We start from the raw sequence: 21,652 nt of genomic DNA, 5'->3' as shown, positions 1-21,652 counted from the left end.
GAGGGCTGAAGTTGCTGGATATGTAGCTCAGTAAGTTTTATGTCCCAGGAATTAAAAGCTTGTGGAGTACAGCCCCTTTGCTGCCCTTGGAACGAGCGAAATGTGCTGAACTAGGCATATTTGCAGATCACAGGAATTAGTTCTATAGCCATAATTACATTCTTTGAAAAAAGACCTATCTACCATTGCTGTTTATAGCTGCCCACCTGCATGTGAAAAACCACTCACTGTGCTTCACATGCACGTCGGTTTCCAGCCAAAAAATTACTGCACATCCTCAACTGAGAACAAAAATTGAGCATAGGTGGAGGGGAGGATGGTGGAGGGGAGGCCCTCTCACATCGATTGGCTTGATCTCTGTGTTGTAAATCTCTCCTCTCACCCCTTTGCAGCCAGCAGTGTACCTGAGGGTGAGGAACAGGGCCCAGGGCAAGTACCTGACCGTGGCTGGGAGCCTGGCAGACATCCGGGCGACCTCGGTGTGCGCGGCCCCGCGCAGCCGCAGCGACTCCCAGCTCTGGCACTACTGCCGGGGGCTCCTCAAGTCCAAGGTGAGTTTCAGAGTGGTTTTCTATTAATGCTGCCCTTGATGCTCTGTTATTAATATTTTTAAAAAAGCTCATGGTTTCACATTAAAAAAACGAAGTAGCATAGACCAGCACATTTGATCAAGCAGCTAGTTGGGTGTTGAACAGTCTGTTCCTCGCTTGCTTCCCAGGGTTTTACCAACTACAGCAGGATTTACTGCCATATGCTCAGTGCTTGAGACAAGTCAGGCACAAAACTGAGTTCTGTGGCCTGGATCTCACTGCTCTCCCTGTTTCTTAGGCCAACAATACCTGTCTGGATGTCATTGGGGGCAGAGACGTGCCTGGCGCCAAAGTCGCCCTCTGGACAGAACATGGGAGGGACAGGCAAAAGTGGAGACTCGACGAGGATGGAACCATCAGTTCATACCTCAGTGAGCAACTGGTGCTTGATATTAAAGGTATTTAAAAACAAAAACTCTCAAGCTCACAGGTTAAGTGTGTTTTTTGATTAAGGTTAACTTCCAAAGTGCAGCTTTTTTTTTTTTTTTTGCCTTTGTACTTAAGGTCAGAAACTGAATCCTGCCTTTCCTGTCCAGTTGCTTGACAGTGGGACAAGAAACAGCAGGGCAGGGAGGAACCTTTCCCTTTTGATTCCAGAGGTTTATTTTGATCAGATGAACTGTTGTGCTTTGGGGAGTTAAATAGTGCAGATGGCAAGGAGTGCAAGTTACAGAAGACAAAGTGGTGAAGGAAAATCAACCACAGATTAGCTCATAAAAAGAAAAGGAGTTTAAAAAAGAAGGCTGGTTAAAATTGTCACTGCTCAGTTGCAGACACCAGCCCCTTACCTCATGGAATTCCTCTTTTTCAGCTGATTTTCCTACTTAGTCACGCTTCTCAAAGACTGTGTATAATTTTTATGAGTATTTCTTTCAAAAGCTTTTCCTTCATTACTTCCTTTTGTTTTTAAGGAGGAAATTACTATGACAAGAATCACATCATTATGAATCAGCCAATAGAAAACAAACCTTCACAGAAATGGGATATTGAAATATTGTGAGTAAAATCCACCCCACTGATGGACTTCTTGTGGGCTACCAACATGTAGAGGGGAAAAAAGAACCCAACTACTGAAGTCACACACCACTGGAACCATAAGCAGCAACTCCTCTCTATTTTCCTTCATGCCAAGCGCCAGCTCCTGAAAGAACTGAGTTTTGCACAAATCTGGGAGATGGGAGGTTGATCCAATGTCTCTCTGTAGGGAAGCAGATTCTGCAGAGGCTGCTCCTGTGAAAGTCACCATTACTCTTCTTATGAAGTATGAAAGGTAACTGCAAAAGAGCAGGCAGAGGTTCTGCAGCACGGGAAATGCAAGAATTAAGAGTGGAAAGGCTCTTCAGAAAGCTGTCTTTACCTTCCTCTAACACTGCTGAAAGCTCATTGAGGAGTGAATGCACAGATGAGCTTCAAGGAACTTGAGCTGGGCTTTTACGTCCCAAGTGAAACTGTTTAGGTTCCAAGCGATCCTGAATCATGTCTCTCATTAAAATGAAATTTGTTTTGTTCATAAAGACACCTTTGAACTGAACCAAGGAACAGCTTGGAATTCCAGCTCAGTGTGTGAAAAGAGGCAATACAGGGGCCTTTCACCCCCTAAATGATACTGGTAAGCCTTTGTCTTCTTTGCTTTTAACAGCACCAAAACCAACTGACCTTGGCATGTATTTCCAAAGGTGCCAGCAGCCTGCATTCCAGGGCTGGCTTCATGTTCCCAGAGCAGCGTGGCTGCACAGCAGGGTCACCGTGGCACCAAGGACAACTGATGGTCCAGAGCTTGGAGCGCCAGGGCTCTCCTCAATTCCCACACGATGCAACCACAGCTATTGCTCCAACAGAGCCAAAGCTTTTTCCTGGCTCAGCCACAGCCCCTTGGAAGACTGTGAACACCTGATGTGGAAGAGAAGGCCCTCAGCTCCCTGGCTTCAGCAGCACTAAATTAATCTTCATTGAAAATATTTTTTTCCAGCATTTGTACAGTCAGGGTATGTATTTCTAGGACTATTTAAAGAGTTCAGGTTAGCTGAAGACAGATATTTGCAATTGCAAAAGCTATGCCAGCTGTGCACTCAAACAGGATCATCCCCAAACAAAGACATAACTCTAAGTTTGCCATAGAAATAAAATATATGGATGTCTATTTTTGTATGAAATGGAGTTCTATCTAGTACTATTTAAAAAAAATCTACTTGCACTTACTATTTTACATTCTAAAATTATCATAAATCTGCTGTTTGAGTAAGATCCTCAAAGGTATGTATATATTTTTTCAACTAAGGCACTTGTTAAGCTTTTTTCCATATAAGTCAGTACATCAAGTGTTCTGCATGTGACTTTCCATATGAAATTTTAAAAGTCTGTGTAAAAAATTGTAGTTTTTTAAATGAAGAATGACTAGATCATACTTGGTGTCTCAGTGTTACATAACAAAATAAAGGAGGCTTTTGTACTTAAGAGACCTTGAATGTAAAATGCTAAAGCATGTATATTTTAACTGTATAAAACTTTTTAGGAGAAACATTTTGCTGGTTGGTTTCTTTTTAAATAAACTAAATAATAGTTTTCAGCACATGTTGAACACATTCCTATAAAATATTTCTTTTCCAATGGCCAAAAAAGGGGGATAAGTATATTGAATGTGTTGTTACATGAGATTGCACATTAAAAATCAATGAAGTATAAAAGCAACTGCACCAGACTCATCAAAACCCACTCAAGTGAATATTGAAGATATAGATTCCAGCTACAGGCTTTTGGCTTACTTGAAATTGGTGCTAGGAGAGGTAGAGGATAAATATTATTGTTTGTTTATTCCAAGGATGGCAGCATCTGAGGGAAAAGGGGTTTTCTTGGGCAAAGTCTTCCCTGTGGGAACAGCACACACAGCTTTTACCAGGAAGCTTTTGTTCTGTCAGGGCAATCAAACAGCTTTTCCTGCTGATGAACTTCACAAATGAAAAAAAAAACCAAGTTAATATTTTATGCCCAAGGTTTTGGAGCCTGTTCCATGTATAACTTTAGATGTCCTCCACAGCCCAGCAGCTCTCCAGAGGGAAGGGGACACCACAGCACTGGGGGCACTTAGGAGTGACTTCATCCAGCCACAAACCTGGAGCTGTGGCTCACTTACGTGTTTTTCCCCGTGCCCAGTTTCCCAGAAGTGTGGAAGGACAGCAAAGCAGCAAAGTACAGATACTGCAATGCTTTGTTAGCACTACAAGCCAGAGGCTGGATGGATTTAAAAACACTTAATTTAATAAACCTTGGTCTCAAGAGATGCTTAGTAGCCAGGAGCAGCTCATTCACAAAAGCATCAAAGAACTTCAATCAGACATTCAGTCCAGAGTGACAAGGCAAGGTTTTCTTTCTCTGCATCTGAGGTAAGGTTAAGCTCTTTAACATTAACAGTGCTGCTACTCCAGATCTGCTTCAGTGCATCCAAGTATGACAAAGGGAAGCGCAGCCCGTGAGTCTGCTGGGAAAGAAGAGACAGAAAAAGCCCCTCAGCAAAGTGCAGTGACTTTATCACACACCAGTGTGTGAGGCTGTGGGGAGGGAGCAGCAGGAATGTGCTCCATTCCCACAGCACACTCCTGTTGGTGAGAGCATGCCTCAAAAGATAGTTTTATCTGGATCTATTTTACTTAGAAGTAACTCTTCCATGCTATAGCACACTTTACAAGGTAGGGATGTTATGGCACATGTGACATCTTCCTGTGGTTTCCAAACAGAAGAAAAAAAAATAATTTTAAATTTACCCTCTTACTAAACCTTGCCATTATTTTAGCAAGGTCACAGAGCTTTATTTCTAGCTGACACATGCTGTCTTTGGGCACAGAAGCACAGAGGTCCTTCATTCCCAAACTCTTTTTTCAGGGCAGGAAGGAAGATCCTGGGGAATATGTGTGTGCAGTTCAGGTACCAGTGTCCAGCCTCAGCTCTAGAGGAGCAGTGGGATTTACCTCAAAAGGAAAATAACAGCCTTGCAGCAATGGCCAAGCCATGCTCTGTTCTGCCACCGTGGTGGAGTTGTGCAGACCTGAATTACATTTTAGAAGAGTGAGGGCTTTAGTGCCAGTGCTGACCTGCCCCAGGCTGAAGTGAGCAGCCCTACACAGGCTGCTGCAGTGCATACAGGAGCTAACACAGGTTTAACATGACAGAAATGAGGCACAGTGATCCCCATGGAATGAATGTGTGCTACATCTCCAGCAGCCTCAGACAGGACCTGCTGAAGGATACACAAGTAAGAGAAGCTTTTAGTTGCTCCAGCAGCTTTGCTAACTGGGCCACGGGGCATGCACAGGACATCCCATTAGCATCTCAAATGGTTAATTAAGCATGAGATCACATCACTTAGTTCTACTGTTCACTGCCTGTGTTGCAGCTTCAGCTCATCCTGGTACTCTGGGAATGGGCTGAAAAACGCTGGGTGCTGAAGAACACAGCCAAACCCACAGTGGTAAGATAAATTTTAGGTGTGTTTGCAGGAACAAACCTGTGCCAGGCCATCCTCACTGGCAGTGTCATCCTCTGTCCCCATCATGTGAGTTTCTCTCCTGTTCTTTAAGGAATGATACACATAAACCATCTCCCTCCGAATTTCATCCTAAAAGACAGCAGGAAGAAAATGGTCACAGGTGATCCACACCCTCACACTCCCCTCACTCCAGTGCCAGCTCCTTAATTCCACAGGCCACTGTTAGAGCAAGGAAAGCGAGTCACCTCAATGGACTGACCCAAGAGCCACCTCCCACAGCAAGAAAGGACTCCCCAAAACACTTCTGAAAATCTATTTGCAACTTTCTGCCTTAAAACTGACCCTGCTGAAGTCACAGGACTGATGCTGTGTAGAAAACAGGCCATTTAAGGCACCTCTCCTGAAGAGTCTTAATGAACAGGTGTGCATCAATAAATCTCAGAGATTGATCTGTCTCTTAAAAATCACATGCCCATTATCAATCCTTGGTCAAGGCTGTGCAATAAAATTGGGAAAAAAAGTTTCCAAACCCTACACAGTCTCACATTAATATGGACACAAGTAAAATGGAGGAGAAAAATCAGAAAGTTCTGGTATGTTTTTCTTGGAGGGACACATTCCACTCATAAAGAAGAGAAAAAAAAAAAAAAAAACACCAAAAAAAAAAAACAAACCACACAAAAAAACTTTTACACAATAATCCATCCTGTTTATGTGTTTCCCCTTGATTGCTTAAAAAGCAATCAAGCTTGCTGCATCAAAACCTGGCAAAGAGGCTGCTTCAAACAACAAAGGTCTCCCTCCCCTCCTTCCCCCAAACCCCAAAACTTCAATTACTGCTACCTCAACACTTAGATTCTGTCCCTAACAGCATTTTTTTTTAAAGTAAGATAACAAAAAAGTACTTCTGTAATTTCATACTAATAAACCCTCACAGCTAAGCAGCAGAGTAAACACAGAATGATGCAAGGTGCCAGTATCTATCTATGTTGTGGAACCATTAGTAAGTTCCACTGTCACCCACTAGGTATAGAGATAACTGAGTAGTGAAGACTAAATGCAACCAAGAGAATTCCCTCTCTTCAGGAACCCTAATTTTATCATTTCTTCATGTTCTTAAATACAAAGAATTTAAAGAAAAATGTATTATCAAGAGCTAGAGAGGCCATTTTAGCTGCTGTAATGACTTACCCCATGTGATTCAGATAAAAGCCATGCAGAATCACAGACAATATAATTCTGTACCTCCCTCCAGAAGGCTGGAATGTGCTCAGCAAACAGCCCCAGGATCTCTTAACAGCAATAATGGGATGCAGGACCCAACCAAGCAGAACTGCACGACCCTTTTAGCACAACAGAGCAACAATTCACATGCCTCCCACTCCGCACCCCAGGCATACAAGGGGGGCTTCTTATACTTACAGCATTCTCTTGATCTGGTTCCACAGTGATGATAGCATGGTCTCTAAACTGCAGTCTGATTTTGCTATCTATTTTTGGCAATTTCCCACCTAGGAAGAATAAATTCTCCCTTAGGAAAGGAAGAAAACCAGACATGATACAAGTTGAGCCCCCTGTGCACTGCCCATTCTCTCGTAGCCAGATTTTTTGTTAACCTGTGTTTCCACAGCCACAAGTTCTCAAACTTTGGGTGGAAGGAGCAATGAGAAAGACTTTTTAATTCTAGGATAACCTTTATTTCAGTCTAAGGGAAACGGGTCATCTCTCCTACCAGACACAGGGAATTGACCAAGAGAGGTGTGCAAACACAAGTCAGGCACCACACAGAGCTGGGCCTAGACTGTGATCTTGGCCTGCCATGAAATGCTACAAGGTTTAAGAGGCAGACTTGGCCATTACCATCACATCAGCCAGTTTTGGGAAGTTCAAACTCTACCTGGAGTCAAAGGATCAGAGTCACATCCCAAGCACGGCGGCAATCGGTGCATGATGAAATCCTTCTTCATGTCGGATGATCTCAGCTCCCTGGAGTTCTCCAGACTGTCTGCAAGCCTTCTCAGAAGGCTGCTCAGCTTTTTGGAGCAGTCAGCTGTGTTCACCTGCTAAACATCCACAGAGAATTCAAGCTGAACAGACCAGGCCTAAAGCAGTGCAGCAAAGCAGTGAAAAATCTGGACACTCCTCTTTTATCTCGGCTAAGTCCCAAACCAAGCTTTGTTTCCTTCACACGTTCCCCATGAGCTGTTCACATATCAAAGCTAAAGCAGCAGGACAGGACCACCATAAGGAGGTCCCACAACAATTCACAGCTTCACTGACTTAAAGATTCAGAAGCTTGGCCTGACAGAACTTTTTCTGTCTGACAGATCACCTGGATGCACCATTATTCCCTGAGTCCCACCTACTAACCATGAGCAGTTGCCTGGGAATGCTTGTCCTCAGTGCCATGTCCTCTTTTGCTGTATCAAACACCAGGCCAGGAATTGCATCCAGTAAAAAATCTCCCCAAGAGCTGAAGGACAGGAAGAAGAAAAAATATTACTGAAATAGTTCCACTGAAATAAAATACACATCCTACTTTTTTTTTTCTTCTAACTAGTGTTAAGATATAAAACAATTATTATAGTCCCTTTTTTTTCTTTCCACGTCTACCCAAATGTTTCACTGTCTGCTACCCAGTGGGAAGAAAACTCTGGCCAGTAAAAGGAATTGGACATTTACTTCTTAGTGCTCCTCTTGCCCCCAGTTTCCATCTGCCAGCAAATGCCTTCAGCTACTCACTGCTTTTCCAAACTCTCCTGCTCATCCCACACGTGCACGCCTCTCTGCCTGCTGTGATCTGGTCCAGACAAACTCTGCTTCAACAGAGATGTCCCTTTTGTCTTGGTGCCTAAAAATACCTGCAAGTGCCACCTCCACAGCTATTTTCAAATTCTCTTCAATTTTCCAGGGAAATGTTTCCACATCATACTTCCATCTACAAGCCCAATCAAAACACCAGGACTGCTGCTTACTTTACCTACACTTGCTGACAGCAGGGGCAGGGGAAGGTTCTTACACTTCATTGCCAATAACCTTAATGGATGAAGATTCCACTTTTTCACCTTGGAAGAAGAGCAGCCTTGAAGATTTTCCTGCTCCTCTGCTCAGCCATGACAGACATCCCCGAGGAATGTGCTCCTGACGAGTCACGCACTGGACTGGCCCTGGGCTGGTGCAGCCATGGAGAAACTGCACTGACTCCCCACAAGGCTGCAAATCTCCAGCAATCCCATTAGAAGGAGCTGAACCCTTGGCTTCCCAGCACTGCCTGGCCAATAAATCCATACAGATCCAGCTGGACAAACCCTGCTGTGCACACTGGCCACAGGAAGAGCGACCAGCAGCACTGCCTGGGCTTCCACAGTGGCACAGCTGGTGGTTAGAGATTTATCTCAGTTATCTAAAATATGCCCAGACTTGTTCTGCCCTGTTTTGCAGCTAACAGAAATCCTTCCCAATTCCTAAGTCAGGCCCATAACTCCAAGCCCAGCACCTGAGAGCTGGCTGGCAGCAGCAGCATTTTTCCCTGTGTGACAACAATGGACAAGGACCCGACTTGTGTCAAAAGAAATCTGACTCTCGTGCATAGGGTAGAAAATGAAGAACACAGATTAGCAGAGAATATTTTGCATGGAAGAATTTGTCTGAAGAGGTGTGGGTGACCATCAAATACAGGAGGAAACCTGATGAAAGGAATAACTCATGGCTCTTTATCTGGATTATGAAATGAACAGCAACTCCAGCCAGTGGTGAGGGGTTTTTTTTTAAAGACAGCAATGAGTTTGCAGTAGTAACATTATCTTCCACATTGAAGTCTCCAGCTGGTAAATAATATATAAAGCAATTAAAAAGCAATCAAGCTTGCTGCATGAAAACCTGGCAAAGAGGCTGCTTCAAACAACAAAGGTCTCCCTCCCCTCCTTCCCCCAAAACTTCAATTACTGCTACCTCAACACTTAGATTCTGTCCCTAACAGCAGGGCACCTATGTAATAGGGGGGTATCTACCTATATTCCATGTCACCACATCTCTGCCCTATCCCTGTGATACCCACAGGAAAACAAACCAGACAAGGGCTGAACAGGATGAACACAGGAAAGACCCAAGCAGAGCTCATTACAAGGTTATTTTTTTTAAGAAATAGGACATCACTTCTTTGAAGCACCAGCTTCAGGTCTGTACAACTCACAAACATCATCTGGCAAAGGAAAGCCATCCAAAACAAGAAATAAAGAGGAATTACTTGTTTTGGTAGGTGCTGATGGTCACGTGTGTTGAATAGGAGGTCCCATGAGGAGTGTCAGCCTGGTGAATAGTCCCTCTTGGGAAGTACAATAAGTCACCTGGCTGCAGGAAAATGAAAGAGAATTGATACATTTAGGCCTCTTGGTCAAACCTCACTGTAGTCCAGAGAAAATAACTCTGAGCAGACAGACTGACAATAAATATTCTTTAAAAATCACAAAACTGAGCAATTCTCCAGTGTACACTTTAACAACATAAAGCAACCTACTGTCAATATTTGCTCTGCACCTGTCTGCAAACACGAGCTTTTAACATGCTAGAACATGCACAGTCCTGCTGAGCTGCAGGAAGGGGACAAAGCAGCTGAGATGAATCTGCTGGTAATTCAGTGCCCTGGGAATTTCCTCAGATCATATCGAAAGAAAAGGCCAGTGTTTCACAAGAAAAGTCAAATAGTCTGAAAATTTTAGTTAAAACACTTAAAAAAACAAGTAAAACCTTCCTCCTCCCCTATCTTCTCACCTATGTAAATTAAGTATCTCCACAGAAAATAATATAGATCTGGGAAGTTGAAACAAGAAAGAAATGCAAATCACATGAAACTACCTCCACAAAGGGAAAAAAAATCAGTTTACTCATGCCTTTTCCTATAAACACCAGCACAAAGAGAAAGTTCATAGAGCAATACTGATCTAATTCCATTTTAACCTTATGGTCCTTAAACTTGGTCACATCAGCTAGTTTTAAGAGCCTACCAAGCATGATTCTTGCTACCACAGCCCAGACCACCCAAAGCAATTAAATTACAATACCTTTAATATGAATTCATGTGTGGGACTCCCAATCCTATCTTCTGGCTCAACGTTGTACTCCCGAGCCAAAGGCACCGTTGGTTTGTAGAGCCGCCAGTGCTTCTCTCCTTCCAGCTGGAGGATGAACACCTGCAAAAAAACATGAATCCTAATTTTCTGGGGGGCCTAAGGAAGCCCTGCTGCCCCTCACACATCCAGCTCATCAGGTATTTTAATTTATCTTCTGACTCACAAAGTCTGTGGAACCAAGCCAGAACCAGGGACAGAAATACTGGCAGAGGTTGCTTTTCTGACAAATACAGGTTTTCCCCTTCTCTGCTCCCAGCTACTCCCCAGCACAGCAAATACAATTCCTTTCACATTACCTTTTAGATATCTAAATGCAGAAATTAACATTCTAAATTCTTGTACTTGAACTAAAGTCTTGTACTCTAAATAGAGACAACAGAGAGAAGAGTTGTGAAGTATGATCTGTTTTATCCTGAATTTGGAAATCCCTGTTCCTCTCCAGTCACTTAAACTTAGCCATTACTATTAGTACAATTTCAGCAAAAATACATAAGGAAACACTTGCAAATAATTACCCTAAGTTTTCAGTGGAAAAACAGAACTCTTTCTAGAATGTTTATTGTGGGGAAGAGGTGGAAGCACACACAGAGGCAATCCACTGCCAGGAGCCCACAAAGGGTCCCACAGCCAAGGTGGTGTTGTCCTACCTCGACATCATCGTAGTGAGGGGGAAGGCCCTGAGACCCCTGGGGAGTGATGTAAACATTGGAGCCCACCAGAGACCCAAAGTAACACTCCAGCTTCTCCTGAATCTTCCACAGCTCCTCCTATTAAAAAAAAAAAAAAAAAAAAGAAAAAAAGAGATGCTGTTACTACTGAAGAGCTCAGCCAAGCCTGGCTGCCACCAGCCCATCACTGAGGAAGAACGGTGACATCCCCACAGGAATACACAACCTGGGAAGCAGCTTCTCCTCAAGGCAAGCATTGCACTAGCAAAGAAGATCTGCCATGAAAGTAATGGGTAAGCCAAAAACTCTGGTGCCCCAAGAGAACACTGATGTTTGCTCTCTACCCTGTACTTCAGTATACAAAACCAGGCAAAAATGAGGCTAAATAGAGCAGAACAAACCACCCATCATCCCATCTGCATCAAAGAGAGAATAACACAAAGGTTAGACACCTTTTATAAGTGACTCAAATTGCTTGGGAATATTCGAGTACAAGACACGTGACAGGGAAACATCAGGAGATGCCAACAACTGAGATCAGTCAGTGACATTACATGTGGGACTCAGCTGTGTATTTGGGTCCTTATTTGGGCCCCCCTGACAATTAGACTGCCTAAAAAGGGACAAAAAAGGACTGCTTAAATCAAAGTACCTACAAGTATCCAAGTCCTTTACAACAGTGCAGCACCACTGTCTCCTTCCCATACACAATGACTGAGGACACTCAGCTAAAATGGGGTGGTCACTTCCATGGTGCAGTTCAATGTTAATCCATTGGCAAGAATGGTGGAGTGTTCTAGAAGTACTTGACATGTAGTCAAGTACTACTTGATTAAAGGGAAGTGGTACAAAATGCCCTGTTTGCACAAGGAAAAAGTGGGGCAGAAGAGATAATTTAAGCACAGATGTCTAGTCATCAATCACATGCATTTAAAAAGCATACTTAATATTACAGAAAAGCATTATAGCATGAATCACACTTTGTTCTTACTGCAGAGCACTGAAACATGATGGGCAGTGCAGAAGTATAAACTGTGTTTTAATACAGTTCATGTAAAGATTCCAGCAGGTCAGCAATGCCAACCTCCCCTGGGGGGCAGATATAAAGCCATGTCTAGTGCCACTCAGCAAAAGCCACACCACATTACAAAGCAGGCATTAATTACAATGAAACAATCCCACCTTAAATCTCTGAGGTTGATGAAACTGTATTGTTGCCTTTTTCTGGTCAAAATCCTTCTTCAGCTGCATGTAATTCACTCTACCTTCTTTATTTAAAACCTTCTTTTTCCCATTGACACACCTGCAGACATTGACATCTCGCCCGTAGGACAGGCCCTGGCTGCACAGCTCCTTCAAGTGTGACAGCTGGAACAGGGACTGGTAGTAAGCAGCCACCAGGACATCATTCCTCTGAACAAGCAGTGGCTTCTGCTCCCAGTAGTCCCTGAAAAATTCCTCTTCTTCGATGGGAGAGATCAGGCTCCTGAAGAGGCTGTCTGGGCTCTCAAAACTCAGGACTGATGGAGAACCAGCTGTGTCCAACCTGGGCCGTTTGCACTGAGCCTGTGTTTCCTTTCCCAGGTCTGCAATCTTCCCTCCCTTCTTGGGCATCTTCCTGTCCAAGGGGAGAGAAACCCAGAACAATCAGTAAAACACAACCTGAAGAGGTCACAGGCCCAGGGCAGCAGCTCTTGCCTTATCCTGGGGGATATCACAGTACATTGGGAACAGCTGTGGCTGCAGGGGCTCACTAATTGCTCCCAGCTTCGATGGAACCCAATGGATCATTACCAATGCAGGAACCCACCCACACAAAGAACCTGTGGAAAAGTGGACATGTAGCAAGAGCTTCCAAATTATTAAAAAAAAAAAAAAATTAACTCAGCTTTAAGAGATTGAGTGGCAACATGCAGAGGGAGGTGGAGAGAGGGAGCAGGATCAGAAACTTGTAATCTTATTACATTTCCTTCAACAGAAACAGTTTACAAAAGAGGGAACATTGTTAGGCCTTTCTGTTGATGCTATATAATTACTAAATCTACAAGCTTAAAACTTGTAAAATGTACCAGTTTAAAAACCAAAATGTCAAGATTCTGCTTTGATTTCTGCCAAGCTGTCAAACTTTGGTTTATGTAGAATAAAAATAATTCCTTCATACAAGTACAGACATTTAATTTTAAAGCTGAAAGTCATTTACTTTGTTTTTCCACAGTATGTCGTGTAGAATTATGCAAGAATAAAAAAGTCAATTCACAAATGGTTTAGCTGCCAAGTTCTCAGGAATGTTAAGGCATAAATTGAGTTACCAGTAGGTCTAAACCATGTGCAGACAGACTTGCCTTGAGTCTGCTCCAGCATTTCCTCCCCCAGAGCAGCAGTAGAAGCCTGCCTGGGGAGCTGAGCTAAGCATCCTGAGGATGAGCCAGCCCCAACCCTGGAGCAGCACAGCCTGGCAGCCAGCTCTGGGCTGGCCAACCCAAACTGACTCTGGGCACGTCTGAGCCAGTCTGAGAAGCCAACCCATGAGGAGTCAGAACATGCTGATGCTTTCACTTCCGAGTAAAAATGGCACCTTTACTCCCAAAAGCAAATGCTATCAATGTATTGAGTTGCTTTTACTTGCAGTTCCTGGAGCAGCCTGTCCCTCAATAGTAACCTGTGGTCACCCCAGTCCTGCAGCAGGGAACTCACATCACCACCTTCCCAGCAGGATGGACATTCCCAGCAGCAGGAAGCCACTGTTCTACATGAGGCAAGGGAATGCTTAAAAAAATTAAAGACCAAAAATTAGTCCCTGGTTGACAGCAAGATCTGAAGATGCTGCTGGCACTAGGATCTAAAACTGGAGTTCCCCAAATGTCTGGAACACAAATGCAACCAACCCTGAACTGATGGTTTTGAATTCCAGACCTAAAGCCACCATTTCAAACTCTCAGCTCGCTCAGATTCATCTAATGAAGTTAAATTCACACAGGTACTGTTCACAGAACTCTGCTTCATTTACACCACGTGCTTCTCTGTAGTGTTTTGTTATTTATCACAACTGCAAACCAACGACTGGTTTGGGCTGGAAGAGATCACCTGGCACAAACCCGCTGCCATGGGCAGGGACATCTCCCACTCCATCTATTTAGTCAAAGCCTTATTCAACCTGGCCTTGAACACCTCCAGAAGACGGAGCAGCCACAACTTCTCTGGGCAAGCTGTCAGGGCCTCACTACCCTCACTGGAAAAAAATCCTCCCTTATATCTAATCTAAACCTACCCCCTTACAATGCAAAACCATTCATCCTTGTCCCGTTGCTACAGGCCCTGGTAAAAAGTCTTTGTCTCTCTTACAGCAGTTAAGTACTGAAAGGCTGAAAAAATATCCCTGGAGAACCTTCTCTTCTCCGTGCTGAAGCAGCCCAGCCCTCTCAGCCTGTGCTCACAGCAGAGGTGCTGCAGCTCTCTGATCATTTTGGTGGCATCCTCTGGATTCGCTCCAACAGCTCCCGGTCCTTCCCGTGCTGGGGACCCCAGAGCTGGGTGCAGCTCTCCAGGCGGGGTCTCACGGGGCAGGATCCCCTCCCTGCCTCCCTCCCTCAGGCCCCGCTGCTTTGGGTGCAGCCCAGGGCGCCCCCGGCTCCCTGCGCTGCGAGCGAGCTCGGCCGGCTCCGATCCCATTTTTCCCCTCCCCACACCCGCAGCTCCTTCTCGGCAGGGCTGGAGCAAGAGCCGAGCAGCAGAAGGGGCCCGCTCCCGCCTCGCTCGGGGGCAGCTGCTGCCGCCAGTGTCACTCGCACAGGGACACAGCGCGCGTCCCCGCCCGGCCCGGCGGCCGCCGGGACTCGCTCCGCGGGAAGCCGCGGGAATACAGGCGGGCACACGGCGGCTCCGGGGACACGCAGCCCCGCCGCCACCCCTCCCGTTCCTTCCCCTCCCCTTCCCGCAGCCCGCACTCACCCTGCGGGAGGCAGGGAGGAGGGGATGGATCGGGTCGGGCCGGGATGTGCCCGGTGGAAGCGGGGGGCGGTCGCTGCCGCGCTGGGTGTCACGGGAGGAGACGCTTCCGGGCGGCCAGGAGGAAATACGGCGCTGTTCCAGTGTTATTCCCGTGTGTATTTCATCAGGAACGCAACAGTGTCTCCGCTGAAGTTATTCAGAGGATTAAATTTTGCTTCGTACGCACAACAGTGTCTGGGCTTTAGCTGCGCGATCTTTTCCTGGACCAAAATCCTGTTCCAGAGTCCCTCTGAAGCTGCCTCAAAGAAATCTTCAGAATCCTTACCGAGCGCATGAAAATTTCCAGAAGTATTTTTAATTACCTTTACTAAAGAGGCCTGCTAATGGTTTAGTTTGCATTGGCTAATGACATCAGAAAAAGAGGTTAGGTAGGCGTTACTAAAGCTTTATTCTTATGTACTGACAGTTTGGAGAATTATAAAACCTTTAAGAATGAAGTTGTCCGGACTTAGAAGTTTGAATCACCTAAGCTAACTCCCACAGGATGTTTTCTTATTACAGATGGGTGTAGCAGCAGATGTTAAAAATAGCGAGACCACATCCTGCACCTCAGCTGGTCACAGAAATCATGACAAGCTGTTATTTCAGCTCCAAAAATCCACAAAGTACCCTCAGCATAACTGCCTGAGTGCCATCAGGATGAACACTCACCAAGTACGTATTTACATCACGCCTGTGGTGCTTTAACTCGCAGTAAATGCTGTGGGATATAAACCCCACGCATGGGACTGGCTGCAAAACCAGCAGGAATGGGAAATACTCGTGAATACCTTTTTAAAGACTTCCGTGCCGGTCTGCAGAGACAAATTGATTGCAAGTATTTATTACCATACCTGTCAGGAAGTTAACACACACTTCAGAGGGTCATGGGAGCTTAGCCGGCCCTCTAGCACCCCCTCTAGACAAGAAATAATTCGTTAAAATACTGTTTGTTATCTTTTACTATTTATACAAGCAATAGATTTTTTAATGCATAATTTATCCTGATATAATCCCTGTCACTGCACTTAATGCAGATAAAAATTAAAAGATTTGCTGTAAAAGTTAAATGTCATCATAATTTACAAGACCATGTAGTGATAGGACAAGGGGGAATGGCTTCAAACTGAAAGAAGGGAGGATTAGATTGGATATTAGAAAAAAAATTCTTTACTGTGAGTTGGTGAGGCCCTGGCATAGGTTGCCCAGAGAAGGTGTGAATATCCCATCCCTGGAAGTGTTCAGGGTCAGGTCTGAGCATCCTGGTTTAATGAAAGGCATCCCTGCCCAGGGCAGGAGGGTAGAACTGGAAGATCTGCTGTACTCTGGGTGGGGAGAACCCCTGGCCAATGGTTTCATTCACAGCTGAAAGTAACAACAGCTTTCTCCACCAAAAGCAGGCTCTGCAGCTCTCTGGCACCTGTACAGATGTGCCTGGAAGGTAAATGCAGGCAGGAATCTTTTCCTCCACACCTCCACGTGAGGACCAGTTTGTTTCAGCCTACACAGGGCTTGGACATGCTGTGCTGCAGGGCTTCTGCTGCTGCAAATCCTGCAAGGAATTTAGAAAAGGGAACTGATTTTGAGTATTTTCTCCATTGGAGGCTGAGGCTTCACTGTTGGCTACACAACAAATACTTCCTCTTGTAGGGCAGATAAATATGTGAAAACAATGATGTTATACTAGTTCATGTGAAAACTTTAGAAGACACAGTACACATCTGGAGCAACTAGATGGGATCTTCTCAGGCAATCTGGAACATCTGTGCAGGATGCCTCATAATGGCAGTGCAGGAGCAAGGCTGTGATGGTGTATTTTTATATACAGCTACACTATACATCTGCTCAGCTTGACGCCTGGTGTGCTGTTACTCTTGCCTGTGTGTCCTTTGGCTTTGCATTCCCAGCATTGTCATTCCTGGTATGGTTCTGCTTTCCATGACAGGATTTCCTGGAAAAGCATCAAAAGCTGTCTCAGCTCTGATACATTTGTTTGGCAGCGATCTGTCCCGCTCACTCAGTGAGATTTCAGTCACTCAGCAGGCACCGTGTCACCACTTCTCCAGCTCTGGAACTGGGAGCTTGACAAATGCAGCTCTTTGAAAAAGTTAAGAGATGTCACCATGCTCTGAACAAACAAGATGGGAGCAAGAAAATAAGTAAATTGAACAAGAAAAAAAAAAAAGGTAAGTAAATAAAGAAACCAGAGAGTGACTCAGGCTTCCAAATTTATTCCACTTACTTGACCAATAAACTTGACCAAGTATTTACCTTGTGACACTTTTTGTCACCAAATGATCCTTTTGAACTTCAAAAGTTTCATTTTGATCTGACTCTGTAAATATAAACTCAGCTCATTAAATGGCAGACAAACCCAAGGAATTTAGTGGAAAACGCTCCTTATTTGGGAAAGTTACAAAAGTAATCAATTGAAAGTTACAAAAGTAATCAATTGATTCTTTTCTGAAGCTGTGAAAATTTTCTGTATTTATCCTTGAACATCCTTAATTCAGCCTCCTTAGCCTGAACCTAAGGATATTTCCATGCAGGATTCATCTGAGATGGACAGGTTTCCTGTATGTGTCTCTGTTTTGGCACAGCCGTTTCCTTTTATTTCCTGGAACTGTGCTGGGGATCACTGCTGCAAGGGGCAGATGCAGCTTCTCCTCACTGGAACATTCAATCTCAAAAGCCAGAGCGAGAGGGAGGCAGGCAAAACCCCAAGTTCACATGCAACAGAAAGCGGAAGAACCAAAGGCGTGGTTGGTTTGTTCTCTTGACAAAGTTGTCTAAAATCTTTGTCTCAAAGCCTGTGTTTCTAAGCCAAAGAGTTCTGCAGGAAGCAGGGGATTTCAGCAGGTCGAGGTGAGGCAGAGGTGAACTCGTGAAGGACATGGCTCGTGCTGGAGCTGCTGCTCATCCAGCTGGGAAGTGGCTGCAAGTGCACAGGGTCTGGGATATTGTTCCTGTGCTGCCTCAGGGACTGGTGAGCCAGATTCTTCAAACCATGGAGAGTCATGGAGAGCTGACAAGGGTGAAGGGTTTCCTTGAAGTGTTGCTGATGCACAGTCTACAAAGCCCCATCAACCTGGACTCCTGCTGGTTCCTACTGCACTGCTAAGCCATAATTTTTCCCCTGGTTCCCATCCGAGGGCAGAGGCTGCTGAGGTGCACAGGGGTTGCCCATGAAAATTGGAATGCAGAAAGTGAGACTAGGACAGGAGCTATCCCAAAGTGGTTGGTGCCGACTGCCGACCAAAATGGAGCATGGGTCAAGAACAGAGAGGCTGATTCGAGAGGAAGGGTTGGAGTGCAGACAGAAACAGGACAATACCTCAGGTGGGAGCTGCTGTCTGTTCAGGGGGGTGAGCACACAGCTCCTGTGCTACTGCAGTGGAACCTGTGCGTGGGATCACCCCAGTGAAGCTCTGCATAGTCCAGTTGGAAAAGAACCCAGACATGTGAGAGTTTTTCATGAAGAATTTTGCTGCTAACCAGACCAGCCCAGGTTTGATGCAAAAGTCTCTTTTGTAAAATTGTAATCTTTTCTTCTACTGCTGTTGCATTATTTTTGAAGTATGATGCAACCCTCATACACAAAATAAAGTCTAGCTTATAAGCATTTTTGTTCATATGTACAAACCCCAGTAAAAAAAGTTGAACACAATATATATGCTGGGAAATATAACCCTGGAATATGTGTCAATAACATGATTGTTCTGTAAAATAATCCTGCCCACATTTCCCTTCAGAGATCTCTTCCTCTTCAAGCGAGGTGTGTCAGCATTGGAGATGTTGGTTTGACTTGCCCTGGTCTCATTCTCCTCACAGGGCTCTGGGAAGGGACTCAGGTCCATTTCCTCATCTGTGTCATGGTAGCAGCCGTCGAAAGCCATGGCTTGCACTGCGTCCATGCTGTACATTCCTGAAGCCTGGCAACAAAGGAGAGTTACTGTGCATCAGGCAGGAGGCATTGTGGCAAATCATAAATGAATAAAACAAAGATAAAGAAAGCTTTCCCCTCAGTGTTCTCTCTGTGGAGAGCATGTGGAGAACAGGGCTATCCCACAGTATGGCTCTCTGTGGGGCCTGCCCCCTTGAGCGGGACATGAGCAAGGAAATGTCATCAAATACCATCAAACACACTTGTCTGCCTGATTATTGCCAGCTGCTGGCTGGCAATTCGTGCCTCAGCTGCTGAAATAGAAGAATCTAACTCTCTCCTGTAGGTCTGTGTTGGAGTTGTGGGAAATTACTTCAAACATTTGTGGGAGTAAGTTTTTGATGGGGTTATCCAATCATGTGAGCAACATATGCATTCTTTCTGTGCTCTTCCCCTCATGGTATTCCAGCAAATGAGTTTACAGAGGGATATTCTTCAAGCAAAGGTTTTAAGTGAGAGTTTCACAGAAAGCAGATGTTTAACTTGTGACTATTTCTGCTTCAGGCACACTTGTCTAAAAATGACCTTGTCATTCATCTGGTCTTGGGATGAAAAAAGAAATAGGAAACAGGGTGGAATATCATATGAGGGCATGCTGAAGTCTATTTTACAGACAGGAGAAATACCTTGATTGATAGGTATTTGAAAATAGAAGGAAGGTTATATTCCTCTGAGGGGGAAAAAAGGGGGCACTAACCTCTGCCACAAGAAAAGAGAGAGAAAGCACAAATCTTTCAGGATCTCAGAGAGGAGGACACTTTGTCTCCCTTCACCCAGGTGAAAAAAAAAAAGTGAGATACAGAGTGGAGTCAGAGATTATTACTGTTCTGTTATCACAGTGGTGTATCAGGACTACTCTGTGGCTTGTGTGATGCTTTCAGAAGGCAACAAAACACAGAGGGTTGTACCTTGCCCCTTTTTTTGAGTTGTTTTCTCTCTTCAATTGTGGTGAGATAGTTCACTGCTGCATACTCGATGACTGACAGGAAGACAAAAAGGAAGCTGATCCATAAATACACATCCACAGCCTTTATGTAAGACACTTGAGGCATTGAGGCACTTACTCCTGTCATGATGGTGGACATTGTCAGCACTGTAGTTATACCTGCCAGAGAGAAAAGAGAGGTTATCACAGTTCTGGCCAGCTGGTTCTGTTTAGCTCATCACCACTGCTTGGACAGCAGAGCTTTGTGAGGGCATGTGATTGACACCCCCTTTAACTCCCTCACACAGGCTCTGAGAAGTGGAGTGAACCATGAAGGACCCATCACACACAATACTGAGAGCACTAAATCATTTCTCTGCTCAGAATGGTCATTGAGCAGCATAAGGAACGTGTTTCTGTGACAGCTTTGGGCACTGCCACACACAGGTGAAAGCTGTGGTCATTCTTCACTTCCCAGAGCCAGGGCTGCCACTGCGTATTTTCTTGTCCAGGAAAATCACTAGAGAATCACCATTTTCCCTCCCAACCCTTTCTCAAATTGTACTTCTTGAGAAAAAATATCAGCCTCTATGTCTCTGTCATAACTCCACAGCTCTCTAAAAACAAACTAGCATAAAAATGCTACAGCCACTGAAACTAAGAAAAAATTATCGTTTGCCTCAGTGTGACCAAAATTTCACCCTCATCTTTTCAATCCCTGCTCTTACATCAGCTATTCATCTCATTTTGGTTTGCTCCAGCTCAGGAAAAAAAAAAAAAACACCCAACACAGGCTCTGCTTTTAAAGAAATCAGTGTAACTCTGGAAGTGAAAACATCTTGATAGCTGTGAGACAGCACTGTCAGCTGCAGCCCTTCCTCAGTTCTACTCCAGTTCAAGTCCACTGGAATATACAAGAATTTTCCCCCTACGTCTTTAGGTTGAAGGATGAGCTTGAAATACACCATATAAGAGGAAATCAATTTACTTAATGTACATATACTCTAGGCCAAGGAGCTAGGCTTATGTAAACTTTGTTGTTAAGGTTTCCTATAAATTATGTATGATTATGCTAATGAAATGTGCTTTATTCATGGAACTCCTGATGCATAACCTTCATAAAGAACATGATCAGCAAAATCATCTTGACAACATTAAAAATTGCCTGCTAAGAATTAAAAAGTTATTTTTAAAGATGAAGTTAAATTTCTTCTAAATAAAAGGAATTCATAGATGCATTAATAAAAGTAGGTAGGAGGTACCATAATTTGTTTACAGATTAACAAAGAGATTTATATCTCATGTATTAATAGCTTTAGACTGTGCCGATAGGAAGGGACTGAGTGGCTACCATCCTATTTTTTCTAGATTGATACAGTTACAGAGAAAAATGAGGGCTTTTTCTCTTGTCTAAGAAATATGGCAACATACAGTTGGCTTCTGGGACCAGCATCAGTGAGAAGAAAGAACAGGAGCTTCTTTATTTCAACCTGACAGTTGCGGGACTCAGGTGCATTATGGCTGCATTTGATGTCTTAACAAATTCCCATCAGATCTTCAGAGATCCTAATTTTTGAAAAAAATGTACTCACTCCAAGGCCACCAGCATTACATTCACAACAAGGACAGCCTTGGAGTGGCCTCCACTGATTCACCAGTGAGGGAAAAAAAATAAAAACCACTTCTATAAAAACCACTGTAATAGGTCCTCTTCTCCTGAGCAGAGGTGTTCAGAACTTACTTTTTGGCTTCCACAGAAGACTGTGTGCCTTGCACAGCAAAGACACCACAGCAAACATTTCTAAGGTGTCCCACAATGAAAGGCTTTGCCACACAGGCAACTGTTTCCAAGTTGGTAGGAAGATAACGAATGTTTCCTGAGAAAAAGAAGAGCTGCAGAGCTTTTCCATAGATTGGGCTACACCTAATG

General features: G+C 44.3%; 3 protein-coding genes across 5 annotated transcripts in view; 1 reads left to right on the top strand and 2 right to left on the bottom strand.

Moving 5' to 3' along the window:
• CRYBG3 (crystallin beta-gamma domain containing 3) overlaps positions 1 to 3,156 on the top strand; it is an 80,591-nt gene extending 77,435 nt beyond the window's left edge. Inside the window, exons 20-22 of the mRNA XM_053969838.1 lie at positions 393 to 551; positions 829 to 988; positions 1,502 to 3,156. Of these exons, the coding sequence (XP_053825813.1) occupies positions 393 to 551; positions 829 to 988; positions 1,502 to 1,590 (408 nt within the window). The 3' untranslated portion in view covers positions 1,591 to 3,156. The remainder of the gene's footprint in view (positions 1 to 392; positions 552 to 828; positions 989 to 1,501) is intronic.
• A 667-nt stretch (positions 3,157 to 3,823) lies between these two features.
• Positions 3,824 to 14,898, bottom strand: RIOX2 (ribosomal oxygenase 2). 3 transcript variants are annotated; one of them, XM_053969931.1, is made up of 10 exons: positions 14,816 to 14,898; positions 12,050 to 12,485; positions 10,847 to 10,966; positions 10,131 to 10,259; positions 9,317 to 9,420; positions 7,441 to 7,543; positions 6,968 to 7,133; positions 6,493 to 6,581; positions 5,089 to 5,199; positions 3,824 to 4,065 (listed from the first exon to the last, which is right to left on the bottom strand). In XM_053969931.1, exons 2-10 carry the CDS (start codon positions 12,479 to 12,481, stop codon positions 3,904 to 3,906), a joined length of 1,416 nt encoding a protein of 471 aa, XP_053825906.1. In that variant the 5' UTR covers positions 12,482 to 12,485; positions 14,816 to 14,898; the 3' UTR covers positions 3,824 to 3,903. The 3 variants fall into 3 exon arrangements, with proteins under 3 accessions (XP_053825906.1, XP_053825908.1, XP_053825907.1); XM_053969933.1 differs by having other exon boundaries at positions 3,824 to 4,062; XM_053969932.1 differs by lacking the exon at positions 14,816 to 14,898 and adding an exon at positions 14,554 to 14,631.
• Positions 14,899 to 15,086: 188 nt separating this feature from the next.
• The window catches only part of GABRR3 (gamma-aminobutyric acid type A receptor subunit rho3), a 31,177-nt gene continuing 24,611 nt past the window's right edge, over positions 15,087 to 21,652 (bottom strand). The window contains exons 8-9 of the mRNA XM_053970273.1: positions 19,706 to 19,902; positions 15,087 to 18,786 (exon numbers count right to left, since the gene is read on the bottom strand). Of these exons, the coding sequence (XP_053826248.1) occupies positions 18,484 to 18,786; positions 19,706 to 19,902 (500 nt within the window). The 3' untranslated portion in view covers positions 15,087 to 18,483. The remainder of the gene's footprint in view (positions 18,787 to 19,705; positions 19,903 to 21,652) is intronic.

The sequence above is a fragment of the Vidua macroura genome, chromosome 2 (assembly GCF_024509145.1).
Source record: "Vidua macroura isolate BioBank_ID:100142 chromosome 2, ASM2450914v1, whole genome shotgun sequence".
NCBI classification, from domain to species: domain Eukaryota; kingdom Metazoa; phylum Chordata; class Aves; order Passeriformes; family Viduidae; genus Vidua; species Vidua macroura.
This window is presented reverse-complemented; position numbering and strand designations above follow the sequence as displayed.

Coding starts and splice junctions, on each gene's coding strand:
- RIOX2 (XM_053969931.1), bottom strand. CDS start 12,481: ATGCCCAAGAAGGGAGGGAAGATTGCAGACCTGGGAAAGGAAACACAG. Junction 9,421..10,130: donor CACATGAATTCATATTAAAG/GTATTGTAATTT, acceptor ATTTTCCTGCAG/CCAGGTGACTTATTGTACTT. Junction 7,544..9,316: donor ATCAGCACCTACCAAAACAA/GTAATTCCTCTT, acceptor CCTGTCCTTCAG/CTCTTGGGGAGATTTTTTAC.